The sequence below is a fragment of the Phalacrocorax carbo genome, chromosome 3, assembly GCF_963921805.1.
Source record: "Phalacrocorax carbo chromosome 3, bPhaCar2.1, whole genome shotgun sequence".
NCBI lineage: Eukaryota > Metazoa > Chordata > Aves > Suliformes > Phalacrocoracidae > Phalacrocorax > Phalacrocorax carbo.
This window is the reverse complement of record NC_087515.1, coordinates 44,954,776-44,982,537: the sequence shown is the minus strand read 5'-3', so window position 1 is coordinate 44,982,537 and position 27,762 is coordinate 44,954,776. Positions and strand designations below refer to the sequence as shown.

The following is a 27,762-nucleotide window of genomic DNA, read 5'->3' as shown; positions in this document are numbered from 1 at the left end:
CTGCAGTTACACGCTCACCTCTAACCCTTTAACAGGAGGTTTGGGTTGTAAGACCCCACTCTTCTAGGAGTACATTACCCTGTTTATGTCCGTCTCTGGAGATGTGGATGCTGTGGCTGCATGCTTACCTGTGCTGTTCCCTATGCTCCACTAATCCACGCTCCTGTTTGGGACAGCACCCCACAGGGTGATGTGCAGGCACCCCAGAAGCGGCCAGTGCTTGATGCACCCTGTACTCTCATGCAGGTTATGCCTGGCTGCTGGGGAGGGTGTTCCCTCAGACATTGACAGAGCTAGAGGTGCCAGCAGGGCATCTTCTCTGTGTCAGACCAGGTTTTGACTGCTTCTCTCTTCTCACTGGTAGTGAGAACCACTGTTAGTGGTTTTAAGCTGACGCTTTTTTTCCACCCAAGGTCTCTTGGTAACTGCCTGGTTACTCTTTTTAGTGTGGCTGATGGTTGTCTTCATTTTCAGCCATACCAGATTTTGAACAAACACCCTCTCAGTTTTGGATATTTTGTTCACACACGTTGCACTCATATTTCTATCTTAGAAGCTGATGTTGTCCAGGCTTTTTTGCCGAGGGGAGGCCATGCGATTCCCCCCACAATTTGGAGCTATTCCTTGGAACATGAGGTACATTCACAAAGCAAGAGACAAAAGTCTTTCTCAGAAAAAAATGTTTCTGTTTGAGGCCAAGTTATATTCCCCAGCATTCATCATCACTGGTCCAACATAAGGTTCCAAAGTGTTCACGATATGCCAGAATGTATCGCATTATAGCAGTTTCCTAATGATAATGCGTAAAAGAAGGAAGTTTCATTTTTACCACAATGATGAATCGCAGCTCATGCATTTGTTTTTCTGCATCCTGTAGGGATACTTTGTACAAGCAGAAGTATAACTTGAAGTTGGGATCTGCATGTTATGTGTGACTTCTGATCATTGACTGGTTCTTCTAATACTGCAGCCAGAGTTTGTGTGAGTGAGAAAACAAACAATAAAACCGCCCTTGTGAATAAATGTGGTGTTTACCATGAAAATTCTCACACTTCTCATCAAACATAGTTTCTGGGTTCATAGATGACAAAACTAAAGGGACAGAAATGCGTTCGATGCATCTCTTCTGTATAGAATACCATGTTCCTAGCCAAATGAACAACCTAAAAAAGTTGCGTATTTTACTTAGTATATGCATTACTTTAAACGGTATGGAGCTCCTCTCTTATGCTTTTTAATTCTAAGGTGAAGTACCATGATATTAAGAAATTACTTATTCTGTGGAGAAGCTATCCAAAATTAACAATTTTCTAAGGGAATCTAATGGATAACAGGTCTAGTAAGCAGTAACTTTGAATTTTCGTTGATAAGGGAATTGCTGTAATCTGTTTCCTCCCCGAGCTGAGCTACTGTTGGATGTATGTAACAGCCCTTTTGTAGCTCCTCCTCCATCTCATTTCTACAAAGTATATACTGCTGTAGCATCTAGGTGGCAGGAGCATCCATTCTTACCAAAAGCTACTTCAGGGATGTTAAGTCTCCTGCTTCTTTTCTTGTATGATGTATTCTGTTTTTGTGAAGATCTGTTAGTTAGAATTATTCACTGCTTTAATATGATGCAGAACTTTTAATGACATTTGATAAAGGACTTCTGATGTTATTTCCCATTATCAGAGTTGCTTTCACTTTTTAATTAAAAATGTAATTCCCATAAAGTACTACTTTAGATTTGATCACTATATTTACAGTCAGTATCTTTCCTGATCAACAGCAGAATGCCCTACCTTACAGGAGTACTATTGCTGTTCTGAGGCAATGGCTGTAGCAAGATCTAGTTGGTAGCTAATGCTGACCTCCTAGGTAGCCAGGTTCAAAATATAAACCAAGGTCATAGCTTAGCATCTGCATAGTGTGCATTTGCATAACATCCCATCCATGTCTGATTTTTTTTTTTTTTGGCCTGTGAATTTCTTTAGTTACCTACAGTTATTTCTGGAATTCTAAAAAATAGCATGGATGAAGCTACTGCCAAGAGGTTTTATTATTCACATCTCAAACAAAGCATTCCTTTGATTATTTTGCCTATAAGGAGTCAACCTAGAAGGTGTTCTCAGGAGGAGCTGCAATGCTGTCACAGCTTTGTTCTGTCAACAGATGCAGAGTGCTTGTTTGATGCATGGATGACTGATCTTCAATTACCAACTTTAACAAAACAAAAACATCTGTTGTTTTATTTGTATGTGAGCTTTCCAAATAGTATCTTAGAGTTTTTGTTTTGTTTGTTCCCCCCGCCCCCCCCCCCCCCCCCCCGGCTCAGTGAATCTTTATTCTATGGAAAGTGGAACTTTGAACACCGAATTAATTGGATGATTGCCATCTATATTCAGGACACTTCATAGCATGGTGGCTGGTACTTTTTGGTAGCTGGGAGTTAATTATCCCTCATTCAGAAGATAGAATTTAATGTATAGCTTCTATAACTGTGGTTAGCTATCTGAAAGATAGGGAATTAAAAGATAATAGTATGATTATTTATAGGCCTCTCAGATATGTTTGGAGTAGACTTAGTTGTTCCACTTTGCGAAAGGACTCAGGTTTATGAACCCAGAGGCTTCATAACTGCAGGGAAGTGTCTCTGTTCAGCTCCCTGCAGAGAGTTAATATTTCTTCACAAATATAAACTCTGTTTCTGCACTCTGTGATGGTATTTTCTGCTGGACAGCTTGTCTTTTTTTATGCTAGCTTTCCTAGACCTCTGAACAGTCACACAGAGACTGCACACAATTTTGGAAATCTTGACCATGGAAGTCGGAGTCCCTCAGCTGTAAAAGGATCTGAGTGAGATGTTGCAGTACTGAGTACTGCAGCATACAAATGCTTCAGTACACCTACCTTTTCAGCTTCTGCTTTTGAGTATTGCTGAATAACTTACTCCATTTAACAGTACTGTAAATATTATTTGTTTTCTAGCAGTTAACTGTCTTGAAAACACATCAACATGACTTAGTAAGTATAACACTTGAGATGAATTTACAATGAGATGAATCTTGGCATAAGACAAATGTATTTTAACACTGCAGTTTGTATAGCTGCTCCCTGCGTTTTTATTTTCAACCTCCAGTTGGTTAGTTGCTTCGTCTTGTGTGGAGAAATGGTCTGTTTAATGCAGTGGGAAGTCGAATAATAGCCAGCATTTATTAATGGATGCTTGGAACAGGCACAGTCAGACATATTAAATTATTCTAAATAAGCAGTAGTGCTAATTTATTTCTAAAGATAGGTAATTGGGTTGTTACACTTCTATTTCCCTCACAGATTGTAATGAGCACATTTCGCATAAAATCGCTCTATAAATTTAATGGACAATTGTGCTGGTTTTGGCTGAGAAGGAGTTAATTCTCCTCACTGTGGGGGTCGGCAGGGGGCAGGTTCCAGCTGCGGCGCGCGGGGCGCGCGGTTTGTTCCGGCGGTTCGTGTCCCCTCTCCCCTCCCTTCCCCCCTCCCTCCCCCGGGGTTTTGCGCCTCTCGTTGTTCTCCTTTACATTGTATTTCTGTTGTTGTTTCTTTTAATTTTAATTATTAAACTGTTCTTGTCCCAACCCACGAGCGTTACCGTTCTGATTCTCTCCCCCATCTACCGGTGGGGGAGTGAGCGAGCGACTGTGTGGGGCTGAGCTGCCGGCTAAACCACGACAACAATTTCTTGTTGTGTGGACATTGAAAATACTAGCAACAATGTGGCAAGCTATGTTAGGAGTCTGTACAGGAACTTGCTCCCGTTGGCTGCTTCCTTGACAAAATGCATTGCTGTAAAATATCAAAGCCGTTCAGTAAAAGTAGCTTTGAGAGTACTGGCTCAAACAGGGATGGCAGCAGAGTTGAAAGTTACTTCAAGAAAAAAAACTTACTTTTTTTTGTCTGGGTTAGTATTAGGGTTTTTTTCCTTTTTTAACATGGTATTATGACTAGATAATCACACTTGTAATCTATGTCAGGATGTGGCTAGTGTCAGGCCAGTTCTGTATGTGCAGCCTCATAAGAAGAGTTGGATCAGTTCTTCTAAATGTAGAACATGAACACAGATGATGAAGAGAAAAAAGTACATGTCAGTACTCTAGTGAAAGGGGAAGGGGTGCTCGAGTCCCAGAGCTGATACAGAGATTCTCAAACCATGATTTCATTCTCTTGACCACTGTCACTTTACAGATTTTTAGTTTTCATCCAAATGAGTATTGCACTAAAGGTAAGAACTACAATGAAATCAGATTAGACCAAAAGCAGATGGCAAGTTTAACTATGTCTACTACTCACCAGCTTGCGCTTAAAGTGTTTTCCACAAGAAGCAGTAATAACACCACTCACAGATGTTGTGGTTGAGAATGGCCGATTCCCTCAACTATTAACATTGACTTTTCTGATGAGTAAGTGGGGACTGTATATAAATTAGTCTGGGGCTTGACACACAAGTGTTACTGCACCAACTGTAAATTAACTGAAGAAACCTTTGATTAACACCACAGCCTGCTCACACTAAAGATGAAAACCAAATTAACAATTTGTTAGAACCAATAATGCTATTCCTAGTGGAAATTACAACAGTGTAAGTTACACAGGCAGATGCCAGATGACTCCATGCAAGAGATTTCAACACAAGCTTTCAGTTTCCCTGTCTGTACACTGGAGATAAAACATTTAAAACATGCTACTAGACATCAAACTCACTAAGAAGCTTCCAGCATAAGCAACCATTTGTGTTTAGCTCAGCTGGAAAAAAAAAAAACAACACACACACAAAAAAAATCTATGTTAATAAATGCAAACATGCCATGCAAAAATCCTATACGCAACGTAAGGGCAGATTTTACGTTTTGTTGATTCCGCTTTCCCTAGCAGGAACATTTGAGTTAAGTGTCTTATTTTTATAGTGAACGAGGAGCTCCAGAGTAAGAACTACTCATCACTGTAAAATAAAAAGGGAGAGAATAAGTATAAGCACAATACTAGTTTAGGCCCAGCAACTGACTCAAATACCTCCATAATATTCAGATAGGCCACTTCTGAAGTGATTTCTACTTCAGACCCTACAAAATGAAAAATGTGTGTGATAAATTCAGTTGCCAAACAAAACGGATTAGCAATCTGTTCCAGATTAGATCCAGATCTGTTCCAGATTAGAATCCATCCTTTTTCCCCACCTGTTCATTAAGCACCAAGTTCAAGGCAACTGCAGAGACTGATTGCGCATTAACAAGCTGTTTACGTGGAAAGGCATAGTTCAGCCGCTATCTACACTTACACACTCATTTAAGCATAATTCACTGATAATATATTCAGTTCCCAGTTTCAATACATAGTACTTCTACCCTGATGTGTAATTTTGGACTTGAGAAAAACGGGATGCCTCATAAAATTAAACAATCAGATTATACTTTGAGGTCAAGGCCAGGAACAGAACAGTCCAGAAGAAAATCTGTTGCTATCTCCAGCTAATAAAACTGGAGAAAGAGAGTGCTGTTACACTAAAATACTCCACCACAGTTGTGAAGTCAGAAGCCTGAGGGAGGAGAGGCATACTTCATGAGCGAAAGTTGAGAATTAATATGAAAACAACTATTTTGTCCTTTAAGTCAAGTCATGCACAGGCTCCAGTTGAAACCAGTCCTGCAACAAGCGAACCAAACACGGTGTATTTGAAACAGAACATTTTCCAATTCCATACACTTACAGTACCAGGACAGGGAGGTACAGCAGGACAACTGTTTCAAACTCTTAGAAATTTGTTAAAAAGCCTGAGGAGTAATTCTCTCCCTAAAAACACCCTTGCCTCTTACAGCAACTAAGAGATCTTCCCCTCTGCATACCTTCACTTGGCTGGCCCTGCACAACATGCCAAGGAAGCTAAGAAACCTGTGCAGCGTGTGCCTGCCAAACCAGCATCCCAGCTGAAGCGACTCACTGCAGGTATGTAGATGGTTTCCTATACAGGAAACCTCTTCTTGAGCAGTGTGAGGTTCAGTAACTAAATCCGAGCATCAGAGGTTAGTAAAAAAGGGACATAAAAAGTTGATTAATTATCTTCTTCACTAATTCTTTTCTCTATTTATCAGAGTAAGGTTTTACTTCCCATTTGTTTTCTCATACAAAAAAATTATTCCCCTTAAAAAGTGACAGTGTGTCCCCAAATTTGGGAGGATTAGGAGATGATTCCAGCACTCAAGTACAGTTTAAAGGGAGCCAGCTAGCTGCTATAACTGTAGCAACCACCTAAATGCAATTAGCAACACCACAGACTTTTGACCAGAAATACCTACCTGAATAGAACTGATCACCTTCCTTTTTCCTGTAGGTTAAAGGTTTCTGTTCTCAGCACCGTACCTTTATACAGATATCCAAGAACATTTTTCAAAGCTTAGAAGAAATGTTGTTTCTTCTCGTGTTCCGCAAGTCTTCCTCTTCCTCCCAATCAAATAAGGATAATCGTTTTCTCACCACATAATCGTTTCCCCTCAGTCTTGCTCCTAGTAAAAGCTCACTCACAAGCACGCTAGCACATGCCTTCTTGTCTTAGAGCTGGGCCAGTAAGATTCGTTAACAGGTAAGAAGTGAATGAACACCTGAGGTCAGTAGTGATGAACTGCTGCTCAAGGTATTTCAGGTATATAGACATACATATCACACCCATTCTGAAAATGCAACTCCTTTATCTACTTCAGATTTAAGTTACTGCATGACACAAATAGTGACATATTCTTCCCTATGTTTACTAATAATGCAGAGGAAATTTAGTATTTACTGCTTAGCTGATACTATAAATATGACACAATTTATTTTTCAAGCCTTACTGAGGCTTTCACTGCTTATTTCTGTATTTGGGATTGGCTGCTCTATAAAAACAACATACTTGAAGAAGCCTAAAAGTCAGCAGAATAAGCTCCGTGACTAGTGGACTAATCTATTCTGGTTTTTCCACTAGACCCTGGACACTGCAGTCAGGACCAGTGTCATTACATCAGACCCACCTAAGCCATGAGACCACCATGTCATACCATCCAGACTTTAAGTAAGCAGAGGCAGCAGGCAAGCAGGCTTGGAGGGAAACAATTTTTTTCAGAGTCACAATTCAGGGCATACCCCACTTATTTTAGACTGCTGCTAAATTCACCACCAGCAGGAAGCCTTGCTCCCTAAATCCATATTGCACCTTGAAGAAAGCAGCTGAAAACCATAAAGGTAGAGGGAGCTGGCGAGGCAGTAGGGGTGGTATTGCACATGTTGTGGCTTTAGTTTTGCAATATTATCTGAAACTATTTTTCTCACATAACCCATTCGGTCCACAGAAATGCCTTCTGTCAGGAAATGCCTGCAGGATGAATAAAACGTGTTAAAAGAGCTGAGAGGAAAGGGGCAGAGGGACTGAACAACCTCCCTCTCCTCAACACGCACAGACACACCCCGAGCTCTGTTCCCATGGGTTATTTGGAAGTTGGCTAATTGTCGTTATCTGCCTTCCAGATGCTTGAAACATTTTTGGCACCAGGATGAAGTGACATCCAGGAATATTTAATTTGTTAAAAAGGACAGTTATTGTGGATTTACACAGTAAGTACATGCCTCAGGGACAGCCTGTTTGCATTCTTAGAGCATAATACCACAAGAGCAGAAACGGATATAGGAGTAAAAATAAGATTTTTGTACAAAAATTGTAGTGGAATCTTTCAAAGAAAAGGGGGGGAAGGAAATTAACATAACGGGACACCTTAGGCAAAACATCCAAGTTAAACTAACACCTGTCTGCAATGCAGTCAGCAGCAAGGAAGTTTGACGGAACCATTCTGGAAGGTATAACATGTTTACAGGCGTAGATAACCAACATTGATTTTAGCAAAAAGGCATATCAGCACCCTTTTTCAGCTACCTTCTCCTTCACGCTCCAGCTCAGGTTAACTCTCGCTCTCTTCAGAAGCCAGAAAATAGATCCTCACTCTGATCATGAGTGATTTCAAAGTGGCCGTTCCGATACGGTCATTTTGACAATAAGCAAAGGCACAAACTTTTACTTCTACTGTTTCCATAGTTGTCCTCTTTTAGCATAAAGTATTTGTAAAACATTTCTTGGAAAGTACCGTTCAGTTCATCTGTCAAAGTCTAGGAGAAAAGGGGATCCTTTTGTAGCAGTGCTCATCAGTTATATCTTGGTATTTAGCTACTTCAGATCACCATTAACACCTCTGTTAGCCTACAAAAGAAATTCCGTTATCCCTTTAACTGTCTCATTTATATGTGAGAAAGTCAAAGGGGAAACAGACTTCAGAGCATAAGGCAAGCTACTAAATTTAACAGAAGTGTTTGTATAGTATAGCTCAGAAATAAACCTGGCCATACTCCAGAGAGTCATGCTGTTATCTGGGTACCCAAAAAGGGCATCACAGTATAAAGTCAGCACTACGGGCAAGTTACTACACATATTCTCACACTCCTGTTTAATCAAGTAAATCCATTTGTGTCTCACCCCTCACAGGGCAGGTATCAGAAAATATAAATTTTTTTGCTAATATGTTTGTATCCAAAACTGGATACAATTGGAACCACCTGACACCCTTCCACAGTCCCAGAACTTGCCATGCTATTCTCTTCACTGAAGGCATATTTTGTTGTCTGCATTAGTCAATATAAATTAAAATTCAAACTGTAAATGTCTTCCTATTGCTTTAATTTGTATATGGAATTCCTAAATTCAGACAGAAAGCCTCAAGAGGGTGTCTTCCCGCCTTCCCCCTGCCAGTTGCATGCCCTGGGTTAGGGAAGGTGTCAGTCATTAACATTCAGGGTAGCCAAAAGGCTTCAAGTATGAAAACTTGCGCAGATTTATGCCTAAAAAGTGTCTCCTACTCCTGTTCGACAGGCTGCGTTTTATTCACCATATGGACAGAAACTGGTACTGTGGGGATTGCGTTAGTTACACCATAAGAACATATGCTTCTTTGGAAAAAAAAAAACAAAACGCAAAAAAACACCCCAAAACACAACACACTGTGCAGCAACTGGATTTTTTGCATAAATAATACAGACCTTGAACCAGAAGACCCTCCCCAATTAGCTTTCCAGCCATCTTCCACAATAAGTTTAAAACATTTAACTTCAAAATAAGAAGTAACACTGAAACCAGGAACAAATCAAAGGCTTACACTTAAATTTTAATTACTGCATTGACATATAGGGAATATTTGATTTTTTCAAGGTAACTATAGGCTAGCATTTTAACCTAAGCATATTAACAATTCATAATAGTTCATATATGATGCACTTTAGGAACTATAAAAGATTACAGAAGAAAAGAGCTAGGAGAGTCTCAAAACCTGACCCATAACCAGCATCCTGACCGAGGACTTATCAGCCTGATACTGTGGAGTATTGCCGTCCCTCCCAGTAAGTAGTTTTGCCAACATCTAATCTGATTCTCTCACTAAGCCCAAATCCAATTCCTCTTTAACTTACTTACAGAAGACATCAGTAGAAACAACTTCTTTCTTTTTGCCAATAGCCTTTATAGATCCTTGAAGGACCTAAAGAGGAACGTAAGACTTTTCAACCTCAGTTTTATTGTGTACGTTTGAGTGGTCTTTAATCCTTTCCTCAAAATTACGTATTAATATGTGTTGATTTTAATTGGGTTCTATCTTCCATTTCTACTCAAGGCAGATGCATTCCTTACTAGGACGGTAGGTAAGTTTACAGGTAGATAGTGTCATCAGCTGCCTGGTATATAGGGTTTTGGGCATTTCAAGAGAAAGAGAAAAACACTTTAAATCAACAAAAGCAAAATATTCCCATTCTGAAGCTAATCTGCAACCAGTTCCAGCCTGTAATTCAAGGGAGAGTATGAACAAAGAGAATCTAAATACAAATCGAGAGAAGTATGCTAATATTGACTTACTGTAGAGTAATAAAGGAAGGAAGTCAGCGAAAGCACTACTGGAAATGTCATCTTGAAAGAATCGGGGGGGGGGGGGGGGGGGGATAAAATATTAAAGCTTCAGAGGCTTTGCCAACACAGCAAGGAGAGGTTCGTGTTCCTACGTGGATGCTACTGTATTGTTTGTCTGTAATTTGGAGAGGCTTCTGTGCATCAGTGAACTAGAAGATTTTAATTAAAAACTTTTGCATGGAAATACCACCCTCATCTACTTGTTGGAGTGCAAAAATGCATTTTGAGATAACTAAGGATTCTACCCGTACCCCACAAAACCCAGCAGCATGTCTCCACTGTAAAGCAGGGAATTAGGCAGAGAGAAACAACATCAAACATCCAAGAGAGTCTGTTTCCTAACTTCCACACTGTATAAGCAAACATTTCTGTACTCTTTACAGACATAAGCCAGTATCTCCACACAGCTATTTTAATGTGGTAAGCCAGCACATTAATTTTGGCCAATACAGCCTTGGGAATCTCTGCGCTTTATTCCATCACAGAGAAGATACTGCAGTGTGTTTCCTTCCAATAAGTGAATGATACAAAAAAAAATTAGTTCTTGAAAGGGAATCAATACTCCTAACAGCTAAGGACAATGCCAGCCAAATACTACAGGGAAAAACATTTCCAGCCTCAGGACACACAAACCATATTCTTTTCAGGGTGGGGAGTACAGGCAAGATTTGGCTGGGGCATGTGTGTAGGGGGAAGCCTTCCCATAGTCTTTCCCAACCAGCCACATTAACTCATTATAACCCAATGCACAACGAAATTAATTGCACAGGCATTTCCCCCCTCCTCTTTTGTCACAAGAAGATGCTATGTGGAGTTCCTCACCTCAGTTGCGGACATGGAGACACAGTCACTAAGTGAGAAGAGGTACTAAAACTTTTATTTTCAACATCTTGAAATTATCATTTCGCCTCGACAAAATGATCTCAACATCATCACAAACTTGCCATCCCCGGCAACGTTCAAGGTCAGGCTGGGTGGAGCTCTGAGCAACCTGATCTAGCTGAACATGTCCCTGCTTACTGCAGGGGGGTTGGACTAGATGACCTTTAATGGTCCCTTCCAACCCAAACTATTCTATGATTCTATCTAGAACTCTGTAGGTCTCAACCAAATATCTGAAAGCTACAGTCTACCTACAAGAACACAAATATTCAAGCCACATAAACCAGAAGTTCAGTTTTCCTATCACCTTATTGTTAAGGTTTTCACATTACCTAGCCCACAAATGGCTTGATTTATAAAAACAGACTGGAATGTCTAAGCTGCTGCAGTAGCTTAGTTTCAAAATTCAGCCTTCTACAGTATCAAGCGTGAAGTCTCAGGTACTCATGTTAATTCAAGAGATGGATATAAAATTATTGCTTTTTTCTTGGTGACCGTGCTACTAAAGTTTACTGTGACAAGCATTATTGTGAATGGCACGCAGGATGAACATAAGCAATATAGCGAAACTGGGAAAAAATACATAGTTTCCAACAGATTTCCACAGAACATACCAATTTTATGCAACTTTTCTGAGTTCAAACTTGGAACGTGGCGCTTTGCAGGATTCTCAAGACATCACAGTGTAAAATATTCAACCACCTACCAGCATTAACGATGGCATCAACCTCGAGCAGTGTAATGTCACCTCTATAGAGAGAAACTTTCTCGCTCAGACTTTTCTTCCCTTGCAGGTCGTCTTTAGCGTTTTCACCTACAAACCAAGAAAGCAGTGAAACAGGGTTACAAACGTGGGGCTGAGAGCACTATTTACGGTATGAGCAGTTCCAGTTACACTATTGCTGTCAGACTGCAGCATCTTTCGGTTTCGCCTCAAGAGGGCACCAATAACTCAAAGATACCGGCATTTCCCTGAAATCACACTACTTGCTTTCTACTTGTTTTCAAATACAAGCTACTATGAAGCACTGATTCCTTGCCCACATACCATTTGATTAAAAAAAACCTGTAGAAATATACACATTTATTTGAGCTAACCCCATCAAATAATTTTCTTTGGTAACCACAAGGGTGCAAATTGCAAAAAAGTAGAAATTCGTTAAGATCGTCTCCCTACTGAAGCAATAATTTATCCAACCCAGGTTTATTCCAAATGTGTACAACAACACACAAGCACACCATTTGTCAACAGCTCCAAAATTCAGAATTATCCCTGGCAGCAAGTAGTGGGGAGAAGAAAAACCTGACCGAAAACAGCAGAAAATTTAAAACCTGGAACTTTGCCACCTTAAATTGTTCAGCTGGATGGTGGAGTGAAGACACAACATACACTACCTTTCAAAATATTTGTTCCTAGACAATGTTATACTAAGTCCCTTATTCTGGTAAACTCTTAATTTTTGCATCACCAATTCATTTGCATCATACTCAATATATGTAACAGTTCAGTTACCTCAAATACTTCTACAAACACATATTGGCCAAAAGCTTAACCTAATCTTGCACTGTTAGACATCCACATCATCAGCAAAGAACTACGGAGAGAAGGAAAGACCGCTTAATTTATTTTTATTATTATTTTTTAAAATTAATTCTTTCCAGCACAAGCCAAGTGCCTCAAGAGGCTTGAGTTCATATTTTGGCCAGAAATAGAACTGAATTGCTAAAGTGACAACTTAAGTGGGAAACAGTTCCCAATGTTCAGAACAAGTGATATCTATTTGCAAGTAAAAAACCTCAAGGGAGGAGTTAATGAGAAGGTAGACGCAGTCCAAACAAATTTGGCCCTTTAGTTTTTACATCAACCTTCATTTTAATCAATTTCCACCAATTCAAGTATACCCGCTCAAATTTGTCAGCGTTACAAGCAACCATAAGTAAAAATAAGGAAGTCGCATTTATTTTAGTTCTTGCTTCTCTAACTTCAGCACAAATGACTGATGTCGTGGTTTAGCCCCAGTCAGCAACCAAGCACAACACAGCCTTTCACTCACTCCCCACCGGTGGGATGGGGGAGAGAATCGGAAGAGTAAACGTGAGGAAACTCACGGGTTGGGTTAAAGACAGTTTAATAGGTAAAGCAAAAGCTGTGCACAGAAGCAAAGCAAACCAAGGAATTCAATCACTCCTTCCCATGGGCAGGCAGGCGTTCAGCCATCCCCAGGGAAGCAGGGCTCCGTCATGCGTAACAGTTACTTGGGAAGACAAACGCCATAACTCCGAACGTCCCCCCCGCCGCCTTCTTCCTCCAGCTTTATATACTGAGCTCTATCCGAGCTGAAACCAGGACAACTGGTATCAGAAATCATTGTTTATCTCAACCACTCCAAAGTAGCTAGTCTCACTCAATTCTACTTTAGATCAGCTATCACATGCCTAGTGCAAAACCCATGCCACCTCCAGCAAAAGATATGTTGCCGCTGTGACGTACATTAGCATAAAGGTAGTCTTGTATTCAGGAGTTTGATTTCTGTATTTGTCTTCTAAAGTGACTATTTCATTGCCACCAGATCATCTTCAGTGTCTTAACCAAAGCAACGAGTGTTTCTGTGGAAAGGTATCAAGTTATCATGATAATAAAAAGAACCTTGTATTACTCTAACCTAAAGTTTACCGTTCATTTATTTTTCCACAGAAGATAACCATCACGGTTAGCTGTTGAGTTGTATTAGAATAAAAATCAGCCTCTGTGACTGACTTACAGAGTCTGATTTATTATCTGCTTCCACGTTAACTGCATTCTGCCAGCAAGTAGGACAGTTGTTTTCCCCATCCCTCCCCCAGTGAGCGTCCTACTGGAGCTCTGCCAAATTTAAAATGCACACCATCATCCTCCCCCTCCACCTTCTGCCCAAGTTACTGCAACACTAGTTAACAGCAAATCAAACATGCTGAATTGTCTAAACAAAAACCACCTAAATTTAAACAGGAAGTACAGTTTAGATACTACAGTAGTTGTGCCAATACAATACAAAAACAAATAATGCAAAAAAATCCACCAGGAAGAGCCACGAAGACAACAGATACCACACAGTTAAAAAAGCTAATTCTCATTATCCCTATTTTCCGAGTCAGAGGAAAAGCAGAGATGGCCCTTAGTCAATTCACCAGCAAGGTCATCCAACTCTTTCTGTAGGCTGCCATGCAACACAATGTTACGCACACCGGCACTGCTGCCCAATTTTCTATCCTCCACAGCCTTCACAAGTTTGCCGCTAGGTCTCACTCTCTGCAAGTACTGAATATATTTGAGTGTGGTTCTCCTGAGACCCCTTCCCCATGGAAAAGTGGTAGTAAATTCACTGCCTCATGGGGGGGGAGCCCAGAAAAAAAAAAAACAAAACCCACTCCTACATGTTCTACCACGTCCTCTTCCACAAGCCCCGTACCTGCCCCACAGTTCTTGGCAGAGCCCTGATGACCACTGCCTTTAATACAGTTCAGCAGTAAAAGCATATGCCGCCTTGTATCTCTCTGATACATTACCCTCATCTCTTTCAATGAAAGCCTGATTTAACAGAGGATTTGAGCTCACACTCACTTTATTTCATTCTGGTTGTTACAGAAGGATGCTCAACAGTGATGGAAGTCGCGGAGAGCTAAGTGTTGTTCACAAAGACTCTCAAACAAGTCTACTAATATGCTGCTGATTACAAAAGTAATCCCAGTATCATAGAAATAGTTGCAGGAGAAATGACTTTTGCCATCTGTTAAATCTCTGGGGCTGGCAGAGAACATTTCCTAAAAAAGTCAAAACTGATACCCGATTTGGGATACTTTCTTCTCCTGTAATCAATTTAGTCATCTTGGCAGGGACAGTTAAGTCATTCCTGGACGTTACAAATAACTTGCTTCCCACCTTTGTCTCCCATCTCTTCCTTCATCACACACATTTTTGTCTACTACTCAGATTAAAAAAAACCTGCACTCATTCCCTTCGAAGACTTTTCCCAAGGTAATGATGGAGCTCAGATACGTGAATAAGTATGGTAAGTCCTCAAATATGCCCAAGAGACTCAAATGCTGTGGTGTGATACTGTAATACATGGTGCTGTGACTCAGCAAGGACAAACCAGCAATTCCAGGGCACTGCCTATTTTGCAAAGGATGCACAGCATGCGTACATACTAAGGCATACTAAGCAGTGACAGATTTACCTTGCACTTGTAGCATAATGAGAATATTTCTTGCTCTCATTAACGAAACAGCTTTACATACAAGAAATAAATCCTCTAAAGTGATTGCTATGTAACCTAGTCAACAAAAGATACAAAACAGAAGTGGAGTCCCTAGGCTCAAAGGCCTAATTTTTTAAGAGATAAGAAAGCCTCCTCGCCAAGCAAATAAAACTTTCAAGTCTATCTCCACATTGGTTGTCCAGGATGCACCCTAAACGCAGAACAGTTGGAAAGCTAGGAAAATTCAGATACACTCCAGTCCTTAAAACAGACAAACAAAAAAACCAAACCAAAACTAAAACAAACTAACCCCAAAAAGAACCACCAAACCAAAACCCACCCACGCCCCCCCAGAAAACCCACCAACTAAACACACACTGCATCAAGGCTATGACAAAGTCTGCATCAGTTTTAGATGAGGGCATCACAGACTCCAAGACTAGAAAATACTTTGTTTGGTCTGCGGCTGTGTATTTGAGGTGGTTTCAGGACAAAGTAGCAAGCAGAATAAGAGAGACTGAATCTTCTGCAGTACCCTCACACGAATCCCAGCATAGCTACAGTAAAATTTAAGAGGCACTAGAAGATGTTTTAGACCACCCAGATGGGCAGTGAAGACTGCCTAGGAAGGAGGACTCCCTCCCTGCTGGAAGAACTGCTCCCATCTCCTTCATCACCATAGCTCTCCTGGCTCACAAGCAAAACCCAACACATAGTGAGCACCTGCGCAAGAAGCCTAGATACCGTCAGATCACTGCTTTTAATCAAGCCACGGTTAGTAATATGCTAAAATAGCTGTTGAAATAGGACTGTGGCAGTCTTAAGTAGGAGCAATAGCTTCTGCTTTTTTGGGGAGTTTTATGCTTGTATAACCCCCAGGGAGACCCATTTCCGGAGCCTTCAGTCCCTCTGGAATAAGACACTGCCCCCACCTCTACCCCATGTCCATCTCCATTGAAAAATTACAAATACAGGCTTTACTGGGAGCTGCTCCTTAAGGGGAGAGAAAAAAAAAAAACCACAAAACACAACCCGAAACCAAACAACCAAAAAACAAAACAGAAGCCCATGATCAGCTCTCACAAAGCAGTGATTATCAGCATTAGTTTGGCCATCTTGATTTCCCCCTCTAACTCTCAGTGATTATTTTTTTTTAATTCATTTTTAATTCCTTAATCCCAAACTTGTCCAAACAGTTATATATGTTGTGTGAACAGTAGGATTATGAATGGATTCAAACTGCAGTTTAAGCGCATTAACATTTCCGGTATTTCATTACAATTATGTGTGCCTGTCAAAAGCAAATAAACCCTTTTTTGTTTTGTTTAATGTGAATTTTACAAGGTGTGTTCATCTCAAGTCTGGTTACCTGATTTCTGAGACAGTGCAATCCCAGAGTTTTCATCCCTGATAACTTCCCAGGACCAGTTAATGTCAGCCCTGCCTCTGGAATAAAAGAGCCCTAATGAATTCAAAACCTTGTGCTAAAAGCAGGGGACTGTAGCATCTCCCTTATGAGGAAATGCTGAGACCTCTGTGTTTGTTCAGCCTGGAGAAGGAAAGACTGAGGGGGGATCTTATCAATACTTAGAAATATCTGAAGGGTGGGTGTCAAAACGATGAGGCCAGACTCTTTTCAGCGGTGCCCAACAACAGGACAAGGGCCAATGGGCACAAACTGGAACAGAGGAAGTTCCACCTGAATATGAGGAAAAACTTATTTCCTGTGAAGGTGACAGAGCAGTGGAACAGGCTGCCCAGAAAGGCTGTGGAGTCTCCTTCCCTGGAGACATTCAAAACCCACCTGCACATGTTCCTGTGACCCCTGCTCTAGGTGTACCTGCTCAAGCAGGGGGTTTGGACGAGATAATCTCCAGAGGTCCCTTCCAAGCCCTGCCATTTTGTGATTCTGTGAAAGCAATGATCTCCCATACAGGTAGATTTCACAATCATTTAGAGCTTTCAGGTTCTGATGAATTCAAAGAATGAACTGGCATATAAAGAAAACTATTTAGGGAAGAGGGTAAATGGAATACTCACAAACTTTTGAAATGCCTTTCTGAATTCCACTCACAGCAAAACACAAACTCCATCGTAAAATGACTGTAGGCATAACTACAGTCAGGTCAATTCTATTCATTTGAAAGAAATGTAATTGAATTTGCAAAGTGAGACACAGAGATGTAAAGCAACCCCACACGTACACCAAAAATCTGCACATTCACAAGCGACGACCTAACAGAACCCTAAGGAGACACCCAACATAAAAGCAGTCCATAAGACTTAAGTTTTGAATTTTTTCCCAAGTGCCTACTCAGGCTCTCTGCCAGTTTTCTGACCTAAATAATGCTCAAATCTTCCTCTTCTGCCTCACTAGCCCTAATTCAGATCGTATCCATCCCTCCTCTGGGTTGATTTTGACAAGGGGGGGGAAAAAAAAAAAAAAACCCAAGAAACAACATCTGCTAGGGAAATGTAGCAGTATACTAAAACATGGCTAATACAGAAATAACAAAAATAAAGACAGCTTTTTAAAAAAAAAACAAACTCCAGTAATGCAAGAAAGCTTGTTGTAGCTCCTATCAGAAAGCAAAGTCAATGGTCACTGAATCCCTGAGGTCCCTTCCAAGCTGTGATTCTGTGATCTGTGTAGCCACACGCACGAAGGATAGGGTTGAACCTGCCACATCCTTCCCAAAATCTGTTTTGTTTAGGCTGTTTTTCAAGATAAACAACAGTGGAGACACCACAAATGCGCTAGGTCCTCCATTCCCCCCAACCCTCGGCCTCAGGAATATGTATTAAGGTAAAAATCTTCATCATAAACAGTTGAAAATTTTTGTCCCACCACCATTTTTCCCTCCAGATTTGCTCCATCAGCTTCTATCCCTCTGTCTACACAACCCAACTTCCTTTAGTTTTTTTCTCCCAGGTCACACCCTTTGAGCCTTTACCCATGCTCCCAACACCTCTGAGCTCTTTCTAGCCACATCCTTCTTGAAGGATCTTCTTAAGCTGATGTCTTAACGCCAAGTACAGCAAATAGACAGTCCTATGCCTCAGCTTTACTTACAACCCCTTCCAGCTCACACCGAAGGAAAAGGATCCTTACATCTTATACATATGCAGAAAAACACATTAGATGTAGTGAACAAAAACTGCATTTGGAAACAAAACACATTAAGTTCTTCACAACTAGGAGGAAAAAGGACTTCCAGAACAGCTCACTAGAGGGAGCCCCTATAAAGGGCATGAACATACTCAGCTGGTGTGATGGAAAAGGGTGGCACAAACTTAACAACATTGTAAAATCAACTCTGAAACTGAGTCACTGCTAAAATATCCAGGATTTTATAGCCTAGTGCACTTTAAAGTATGTTAATTTTTGAAACAGGTCTCAGACATCCAATTACAGAAATCCCTACAGCAATACCAAAGATCTTGCAACCAAAGGGAGTAGAAAAACCTACAGCTGGAAGAGCTTCTGTTAAAAACACATTTTTATTTTAAAACTATTTGATAATAAAGGAGTAGAGCGCTCACAAAAGAGTAAAAATAGTTATTAAAACCCCACAGTATAAAGCGATACCTACAGCCAAGAAAGCGGCTCTTGGCACTCCACGAGCAAAAGCAGGTAAGAGGAGGAATGGAACAAGTGTAAGGGATTTACAGCAGCTAGGCTCAGAGGCTTGCGGTATTAAAACGAAATTGTGTTAAACAAGTCAGGACGACTTAATGTTTTTTTTTCCTCTAGTTCATAAAAACAGGAGTAACAGACTGAATTGCAAGAAACAAAGCTGAAAATGGGAGTGTTTCATAATTTATAGTCAGCTTTAGAATTCACAGCTGAAGGAAGTATATTAATTCCAAGTCAAAAATAAGTAATAAGTCTGCCCGCTATCTCATCCCTGGTATAACAGCTACTAGCAGGAACATGTATCCCCACAAGAAAGGCTTCTCCAACAGCAGTCTATAACATGATCTGCAAACAGCGCTGGGAAAAGAACCTGAGCAAGCCCCGACATCAACCCCAGCCAAGAGCCAGCCCTTCCACTCCCAGGAGAATCCTCAAAAAAAGGCTGGACTGGGACACTGCTCCACTTTTCCTGGGCTGCCAAAGAAACAAAGGAGTTGAGCAAGCTCTAAGAGTGCATCTGACAACAGGGAAAGGTACAGCACCAATCCTGCTACACACTCTGTGCACTCTTCCCTTCAGTGCTTTTTTTAATGCTTTGTTTTTACAAGCGTCTTGTACAGATTAAAAATTACAAAATATTAGCAATTACTAACCTCACATTTAACACAGCTTTCTATTCCATTTGTTTCTGTATAGGCTTACAGAGCGTTAGAGAAGACAGGTTTTAAGATCTGTTACAATACATGCCGCCTCCTACTCCTATTAACCATGGATGACTCTACAGGAAAGGCAATTGCTTATCTAAATCAGGAGAAGCATTATTTCTATGTGTTCCATCACCGGGGGAAAGCATTCACAGGTGCACTATAGTACTTCAGATTTGTAATACAGATTTGCTCTATCACTTCTTGGACTTAAACGAGATCAGAACCTGAGCACAAGGAAGAAACATCTGTTGCAGACAAATCACCTTCCACCTAGCCAAAAATGCAGCACACCATGCAAGTCAAAGCCACTGATGAAGAACACCGCCTCTCCAGCTGCATACTCTGCCAATATGCTCTGTTCCAGCTAATTACAAAGAGGCGCAATTGGATTAGCCGAGGACTATAGCCAAGCACAAAGCTTATGAGGCATACGGACACCACAAATCACAGAACGGACGAGGTCGGATGGGACCTCTAGAAATTGTCAAGTCCAACCTCCGTGCTCAAAGCAGGGTCACACCCAGAGGAAGTTGCCCAGGACCCTGGCCCAGTTGGAGTTTGAGTATCTCCAAAGACAGACTCCACCACCTCGCTGAGCAACCTGCTCCAGTGTTCAGCCACTCTCACAGTATGTGTTTTCCTACACTAAGAAAGAATTTCCTCTTTCAACTTGTGCCCACTGTCTCGTCCTATCACTGTCTATCGCTGGGAAGAGTCTGGCGCAATCTTCTTCACACCCTCCCGTCATATGTTTATAAATATTGATCAGATCCCATCTGGGGTGTCTTTTCCTCAGGCTAAACCCCAGCTCTCCCAGCCTTTCCTTTGCAGAGGGAATGCTCCAGTCCTTCCTTTCATTTTTTTTGGGGGGGTTTTGTTTTTTTTTTTTTTTGCGCTCATCTGGTGCAGCAACTACACTTCCCAGTTTTGTAGCACTCTCAAATTTGCTGAGGCTGCGCTCAGTCCAGGTCAGGAGGTCATGATATCTCCCGTCCAAGGTTTTTCAGGAGATATGACATATCCCCACAGCTGAGGACATGAGCATCACTTGATGTCCACTGGTTAACTGTGGAGCTCACATCCAATGAACCACACCGTAATGGAGTTCAACAGTGCTATAAACGCACCCCTCTAAAGCTGATGCAAAAAGCCCATTACTAACTCACCTGGTCCAAGTTAAATGTAGTGATATGGCTATCAACAGCCCACAAGCAGGACTGTAAATATGAGCCTCTACTTCTCAGTCACTGAATGACTGAATTGGAACCATTGAAGACTATGGTATACATTAAAGAGTGTGAAGTACCATGAGAATGGATAAAAAATAGCCAGTCAGTCCTACCAACCCACACAACCCTCATGCAAAATGCAGTTATTCTTGTGTCACAAGGGTCTTGCATAGTCCTTACGGTGTTATATTTCACCTTCTTCCTCAGTCTATCCCACACAGCTCTGTATGTCCCCCAAAAACAAAACTGACAGGCAAAAACCCCCTTTAAGTCTGGGAGCAGAGGAAGGAGTGCGAATGGAGAAGCCTGTCCTCTTTTTAAAGTTTTTGTAAAACGAAAGAAGACTTGGTATGGAGTACAAAAGTACCAAAGACCAAAGTTTGAGAAAGCAATAATAACAAACAAGGAGAACGAGAAAAGGAATACATTCTCAATTCCTATTTGTGATGCAACCTGGTTGGCAGGGACATGCAATTGTCAATTCATAAATCAAAGTCTCCTCACTTCAGTGGCATGCACAGTGACAGCAAAGACACAACGAATTATGCTGAGGCCTTAGGGTATTTGTGTGTTTACTCAGACAGTCAGCATCCAGCTGCTGTGGCTGCTAAGTTTGCTTCTGCTGGCTTAAGATTTTGCGATTTAGGGTCCATAGGAACGGCTGCTGGTTTAGCCGTGACCCAGAAGGAGCCACGTTTTGTGTTTTTTCAAGAAATTCCTTCAGTCACTGTCTTGTTTGGTGGGGTTTTTTTTAATGTGAACCTTCAGAGGGATTCAAGACTCTCTGACTATATGTTGCAATAAAACTGCTGTTGGATAGTATATTTCCGAAGGTCTTACCACAGCCTGATTATCAGTACCTCGGTCTGAAGGACAGCAAGAATTGCAATACACAGATCCTTCCTCCAGAAGAGCAGTGTGCATTGTACTGAAGTACATTAAATGGTCAACCAAGGTCGCATGGAGGCAAGAACTACGCTGCATCACCTCTGACTCAATTCCTACTTTAACACCTCCCTCTACTACAGAGGCCTTTTAATTAAGAACAGAAGTTCAAAAACTAAGAGGAAAAAAATATTACACTCTCTTAGACGACTGTTCATTGCCTGTATGTTGACTGTATGTTGCTACTTTCCTGTAAAGCTAAAGGGTGATGCTACTTCAATAGATTCCTTTGAAGACAAAGCAGAACGCCTTCACTTGTGTCTTGGTAATACCACAGCATTCATACATCTGTTCCTGGAATGTTCAAATCAATCCAGTACCTCCTGGTATAACTATGAGCCTTCATTCAAGACTCACACTACCAGCAACACCATATTCCTTCACTCAGCTTTAGAAGCTGGCTGGAAAAAGAACGCCTTTTCATGAGCAGCCAGGTGTGTTTGGTCTTGTCCAGCATCTATTTTATTCACCAAGTAGTGAAAACCAATTTTTAGTAGGTGTGCACAGCACATACAGCATCAAGCAGAATTAAAGTCAGTTTATAGTGGGGAAACTACAAATCCATTAGCTTTCATTCATTAGCTTACTAACCAGTCAGACAATTTTTATTCTACATTCTCCGCTTTCTGAATTCCCTACACCATTGCTAAGCGACAGCTTCTCTAGTCAGCAATACTGTAGTACTTACTGCATCGCTTGGAAGTAAAAAGTTACTACCAGCAAACTATGAAACTTCTGCAAAACTGTCAGCAAATACTTCAAGGCATTGTCATTCAAGAACCTCTCTGCATGAGATATAGTGACAACTGCTTACCAGATGGGAGCAGGAGCTTTAGTTTTCTGGTACCAGGGGACAGGTAGGCAAGTTTTTATGCAGGTACAAAACATAATGTTTTCTGCATTAAGACATAAAGCTTGGTGGGTAGAGCTTACCCCGTTGCATTTCCCTTCCCCTACTCCCTGAGATACCACACGTCATTTGCTACCCTAAGAAACAGCAGGGCTTCAATCCAAACAGCAAGGTACAGAAGAAAATCTTCAATATTTGAATAGGACTCTACCAGACCAATTAGTGTTGCGAGTCATACTTGCTTACTTTAAAGACATGAAAAATAGAAAGTAATACCAACTCACAAGCAGTTACAAATTCACTAGCAGTTAAGAGAAAGATTTAGCTCTAACAGACACAGCAAACCTCAAAGCCCTTAAGTCAATATAGGCATGTGTTGGTGTGCATTGCCTAGTCTGTCTGGATTTAGTTATTTGCAATACACTTAGAAACCTTCTCATGTAAGAACTCTGGTAGCAATACAGAAAGGTGAAAAAATGGAATGCTACTTTTTCTTTAAACCTAACTGATCCATACCCTCAGTAACAGTTTGGGGTTTGCTTTCAGTTTGTACAGAGTCATTAAGTATTCCCACAAAAGGACAGCACTGCAACACACAGTATGTTTGTATGAGAGCAGTGCCTTTTTTTTAAAGAGTACCTTATTCACACAGAAAAGATGACATTAAGCATACAGGAATACATCCAGCGCAGGCTGAACTTCAACTACAAATAGTTTTTGTGCAGCAAATGAAAAACAACACCTTTACAGACTAACCACCAGTACCAAAGAGGCCGATATTTGCGTAAAAAAAGCCTCTGTGAAAAAGCAAAGGGCAGGATAAGGCAGGTAAATGTTTTAAAGCAAGGCAGATACAAAGAAAGCGTAGAACTGGTTGCACATATGCATTATAGATGGACTAAGTCTTTTGGACAGGATCTTGTTGGTAAATGATAGAGCAGTCTTTCTAACTCAGTGTTCAACCATGAACTCCTAGAGATGCTACTAGCACAGAGGGGCATGGAGAGAACTATTTCCACTTTCAGAAAGAAATGCATTGGCTATACCAGCACAAGGCGGAGTGGTTCAGTTTTGCAAGATGTGCATTCTAGAGCACCCTGGCCACAAAAAAAAACCCCACACACAGAGCAGGAAACTTTGGTAAAGGCCCCTGTGACACTTCTGCTAACATGCCAAATCAACACCCAACAGCTGCAAGTCTCAGTACCTTTGCTGTGCACAATTATGCTTACCCCTCCCTCCCATTTAAAGAAGAGACATTTCTTGGTGAGATGGAGCCACACAAAATTGTAATGTCAATGGTTTTTAAAGCTGTGCAAAATAGAAGTTGAAATATAAACCAGATTGTTAAGCCTTCTGTCCGGCACAGAGGAGCATTTTCTGTGGATCATAACAAACACATCCGCATGCAGCACTTCCTACAGGGCTGAGAAATTCCATGTCGACTGGATTTTCCAATGGCACATCAGCTAGATGCCCTCTCACAGGAGAAAGCCACACACCACTTCACATAGGAAGGGCTACGACAACTTACTCTGACATTAGTTGATCTGTTAGAGACATTTCTACGTGGGGAGCAGTTCGGCTCTAGTGAACCGAAAAAGGGAAACCAAGCTTATCTGGTTTCCAGTGATTGGGTTTTTAACACATGTATGATCAAGTGTTTAATGGTGCATGAAGCAAATGCAACTATGCATGAAAGCTGGTTAATATGATCCAAACAGAGAGCTCAACGAGCTTAAACTGTATCAGTGATCCCCCTACCTTATCAAGGGAGTTAAACCAGTATCCTTACATAGCGGTTATCTTTCAGACTTGATGAAAGCCTCCCACATCCAAAGAGCAGCAGCTGACGGACCTACCACGCATGACCACTAACTGTTATTAGCCCCAGGCAGCAAAACCTAGTTAAAGTAATAGTTCAGCACCTTCATAAATGCCTGTCACATCTAAGCTGCAGTGAATTAAGACAAGCCATACCTGTCTCTTACTGCCTTCTCAAAAGAGGTTCCCAGTCTTCTGCAGGAGGGCATCAGCTTTTTCCACCTACACTTGAAGATACCCAAAAGTCATGCAGCCAGTCAGCATGGCATCAGGTCTACACTAGTAAGCCACGACAGAGCTACAATTTAATGGCTTGATCTTGGCCTCAAGCTAATCACAGACACACGGCTTCCAGTCAGGCTGGCACGTTGGCTCACATCTGTCCGCAAAAGACTGTGAGGACATATGCCACAATCCATCATAAATCATACTTTGTGGCTTTAGCCAAGCAACCATACTGAGCAAAACCTAGATGACTTAGTGGAACTGTCTTTGTAGAGCAAGAAAATAATTTGAGAACTTGATCTTGCAGTCCCCCATGCTCAGAAGGAGCTCATCCTTTATACACAAAAAAAGGGGCGGGGGGAAATAATAATCAAAAAAGACAGACATATACATAAACACAAATTACTGGAAACCAAGATGTATAACCTATTACTTTTCCTCTGCATATATTAAAGCGTCTCGCTCAAAAGTTGCTATTCTTCTTCTTTCCCTTAGTAGTCTGGAATACAAGACAAGTCAGCCACCAAAAAACTCCAGGCTGGAACTTGAGAAACCCTACACTTTCTCAGTAATTGCTGAGGAACAGCACGTAACGACTTGCACACAGCATCGCTGCTGCTAAAGCCATCTTTCCTCACACTCCGAGCGAGCCTACCAGCTGACAGCACACTGCATCATCTGGCGCTTCTGACTCTGGTTAGTACTTCCTCAGGGACCTCCGTACAAAACTTCAGTACACAGTGATGTTCAGTAGCTTCCAAAAAAAAAAAAAAAGTTTTTCTCCTAAATGCATGGGACAGAAGCTTAGTAGTTATTAATCAGGTCAAGAGCCATGTCGCCAGCACTTAAAGCATTAGAAATGTCATTTCTGGCAAAGACATGCTTAACTTCCCTTTGCATCTCCATCTACTATTACTCTTTAAAACATGGCGCTTCAAGAAGGATGCTAATTTCCTTTCCTATGGTTAATTCTTGCCCCTCAAGGAGCTGGCTGCCATTGGAGATAAGAGGATTCTCTCAGCTGCATGCAGAAGGTCCACAGAATGAGAACTCTATCAAGGTCCTGTATAAGCTTAACACTGCATGGAAGCTAACTTGTTAAAAAAAATAATGGAATGGCAGCTTAAAAAGAAGCCATCGTCTTAATTACATCAAGGACAAGTGATTTACTTTCTTCGAGAAATAATCCAGTGTGGCTAATTCTATGTTCTTCATCTATACAAACAGAGTTTATTTTTTGCTTTTTAATGATCATCTCTCACATTTGCTGAAAGCCAGGTTTCTCTTTTTTTCTTTTACCCCCCCAAAACACTTTAAGGCGTCATTACTTTGACAGCTAATCCATCCTATAAATGCATGCAGCTCACCAGGGAATTACAGTCAACTGAATACATATTGGTTCTTTTTGTTTACTGTAAATTTTCCCCGCTGTACTACACACACTGCTTTATTCACTTGTGTCAGGGATACCACTAACTAGGTAGGAATACTTGCCTCTAAAACCAAACCCACACACCCCCCCAGTAAGCTTGCATCTGAAGAGTTTTTCCCAATGTCTGTGCTGTGCAAGGCGCTCTATTCCAAAAAAGAGCTGAGGTGTATGATTAGGAAGACAGAAAGGTGTGCAGGGTGAGGAGCTCGTGTGGTCAAATTTGTACCACTCTGCAGCTTGGCATCTGTTCAGGACAGATCCTCAAAGGGCAGCCAAGAGCCCCGGAGAAGCAGAGCACACAGGGCTCCGGTTACTCCCTACTGCTCCAGCAGCCTTTTGAGTCTCAGCCTTCAAGTCACTCCACATTACGCCATGGGCATGCAGACTCCTGGACGCCTTTAGAACAGACTAATAAGCTACAAACATAGTTTGCTGTTGTTGCCATTCCAATTCCTTGGCTGCTTCCTTAATATATGCATAACACGGACAGACAATAGAAATGAGCAGATTTATAGCCACTTCCACAAAAAACACATCATTTCCTAAGTATTCAATACACCTCATTACCATGATCTTCGCACAATTCATATATAAGCCACAGGTGTTACATCTTTTAGTGGAGCTCCCCCAGCTAGTACACACAGCCATTAATACGCAGTGATCTCTTCACGCATCTAAATGACACAGCTTTCTAACCTTAACCACGCTAATCTTCAAGAGACCCTGCGATAAAATGTTTAGCATGAGTAACAGAGCAGCATGCCAACAGATGAAAACCAAGGACAAAACTAAGTACAGTACTGAGTTTAAGCAAAGCTGGAACTCGCATTCAAGGCCACAGCTAGTAGCAGGAGATCCTGAGCTGTGGCATGCAAGTTATTGCCGTTTTCTATGTGAATTCACGCTGAAAAACTGCTGTACTGTGAACTTAACCAAAGAGTTTCAGTAGCAAAAGCACCATACTCATTGACTGACAGCAAGCATCACACTGAGCTAAGGTGCCTTGATTCACTTTCACCCTTGTCACTCAGCTAGAAATCTCTTCTAGAGACAGTTGTTGAAGTCACCGTAAGAAAAAAAAAAAGGTAATGCAAGCTGACGGACTTGGTTTTTTGGTGGGGGCATGGTCTTGAAGCACACTGGTTCCACATAGCTATTACAGACAGAACTTACTGATTGTCAGGCAACTTCTGACAATCTTGACGTTCTAGTGGAACATAATTTCTTCTTCTATATGACCCAACGGAAAATAATGAGTGTTTTAGAAATACGCTATTTCCCCCTTGTAGCTGTCTGGCTGAATTTCACTGCAGCTTAGTAGTGGGATTACTTTCCAAAGGCTGTTTGATGATCACCACCTTGATTCCTGGTTCCCACAGGACAGATACACCACACAGGGCCACATGGAGATGATCTGAAGAACCCAGTATTACCTGTGATTAGTTAGCCATCCCAAGAAATGCTGGTCAACAGAGCTCAGCATTACCCCACATTTTCTTTTCAGCATGAAGCATTTTGAGTGGCTCATCTAGATGCTTTGGCTCTGTAATCTTGTGTCAACTCACTGTTTAGATCTAGAAAGCTACAGATTTGTAGTACAAAGGCGCTTCTATTAAAGCCAAACCTTTACTATTATACAAAAATACAATTATACTGTGTTAAAGTAGATTAATTTGAATAGTTTGAACCATGTAATTTTCTAAAAACATAGCAGCTTAAGAAAATCCAGAGGCTGCCAAAACATCTAAACATACTTCAAGACTTGCTTAAAAAAAAAAAAAAGACTGCAGACCTTTCAGATCATTTAA

The 27,762-nt window shown here is 41.2% G+C and overlaps 1 protein-coding gene across 1 annotated transcript in view; it reads right to left on the bottom strand.

Annotated features, from left to right (window-relative positions):
- Positions 1-11,283: 11,283 nt before the first annotated feature.
- Positions 11,284-27,762, bottom strand: part of LOC135312846 (ADP-ribose glycohydrolase MACROD2-like) — a 33,131-nt gene continuing 16,652 nt past the window's right edge. The window contains exon 3 of the mRNA XM_064448613.1: positions 11,284-11,681. Within this exon, the coding sequence (XP_064304683.1) occupies positions 11,506-11,681 (176 nt within the window). The 3' untranslated portion in view covers positions 11,284-11,505. The remainder of the gene's footprint in view (positions 11,682-27,762) is intronic.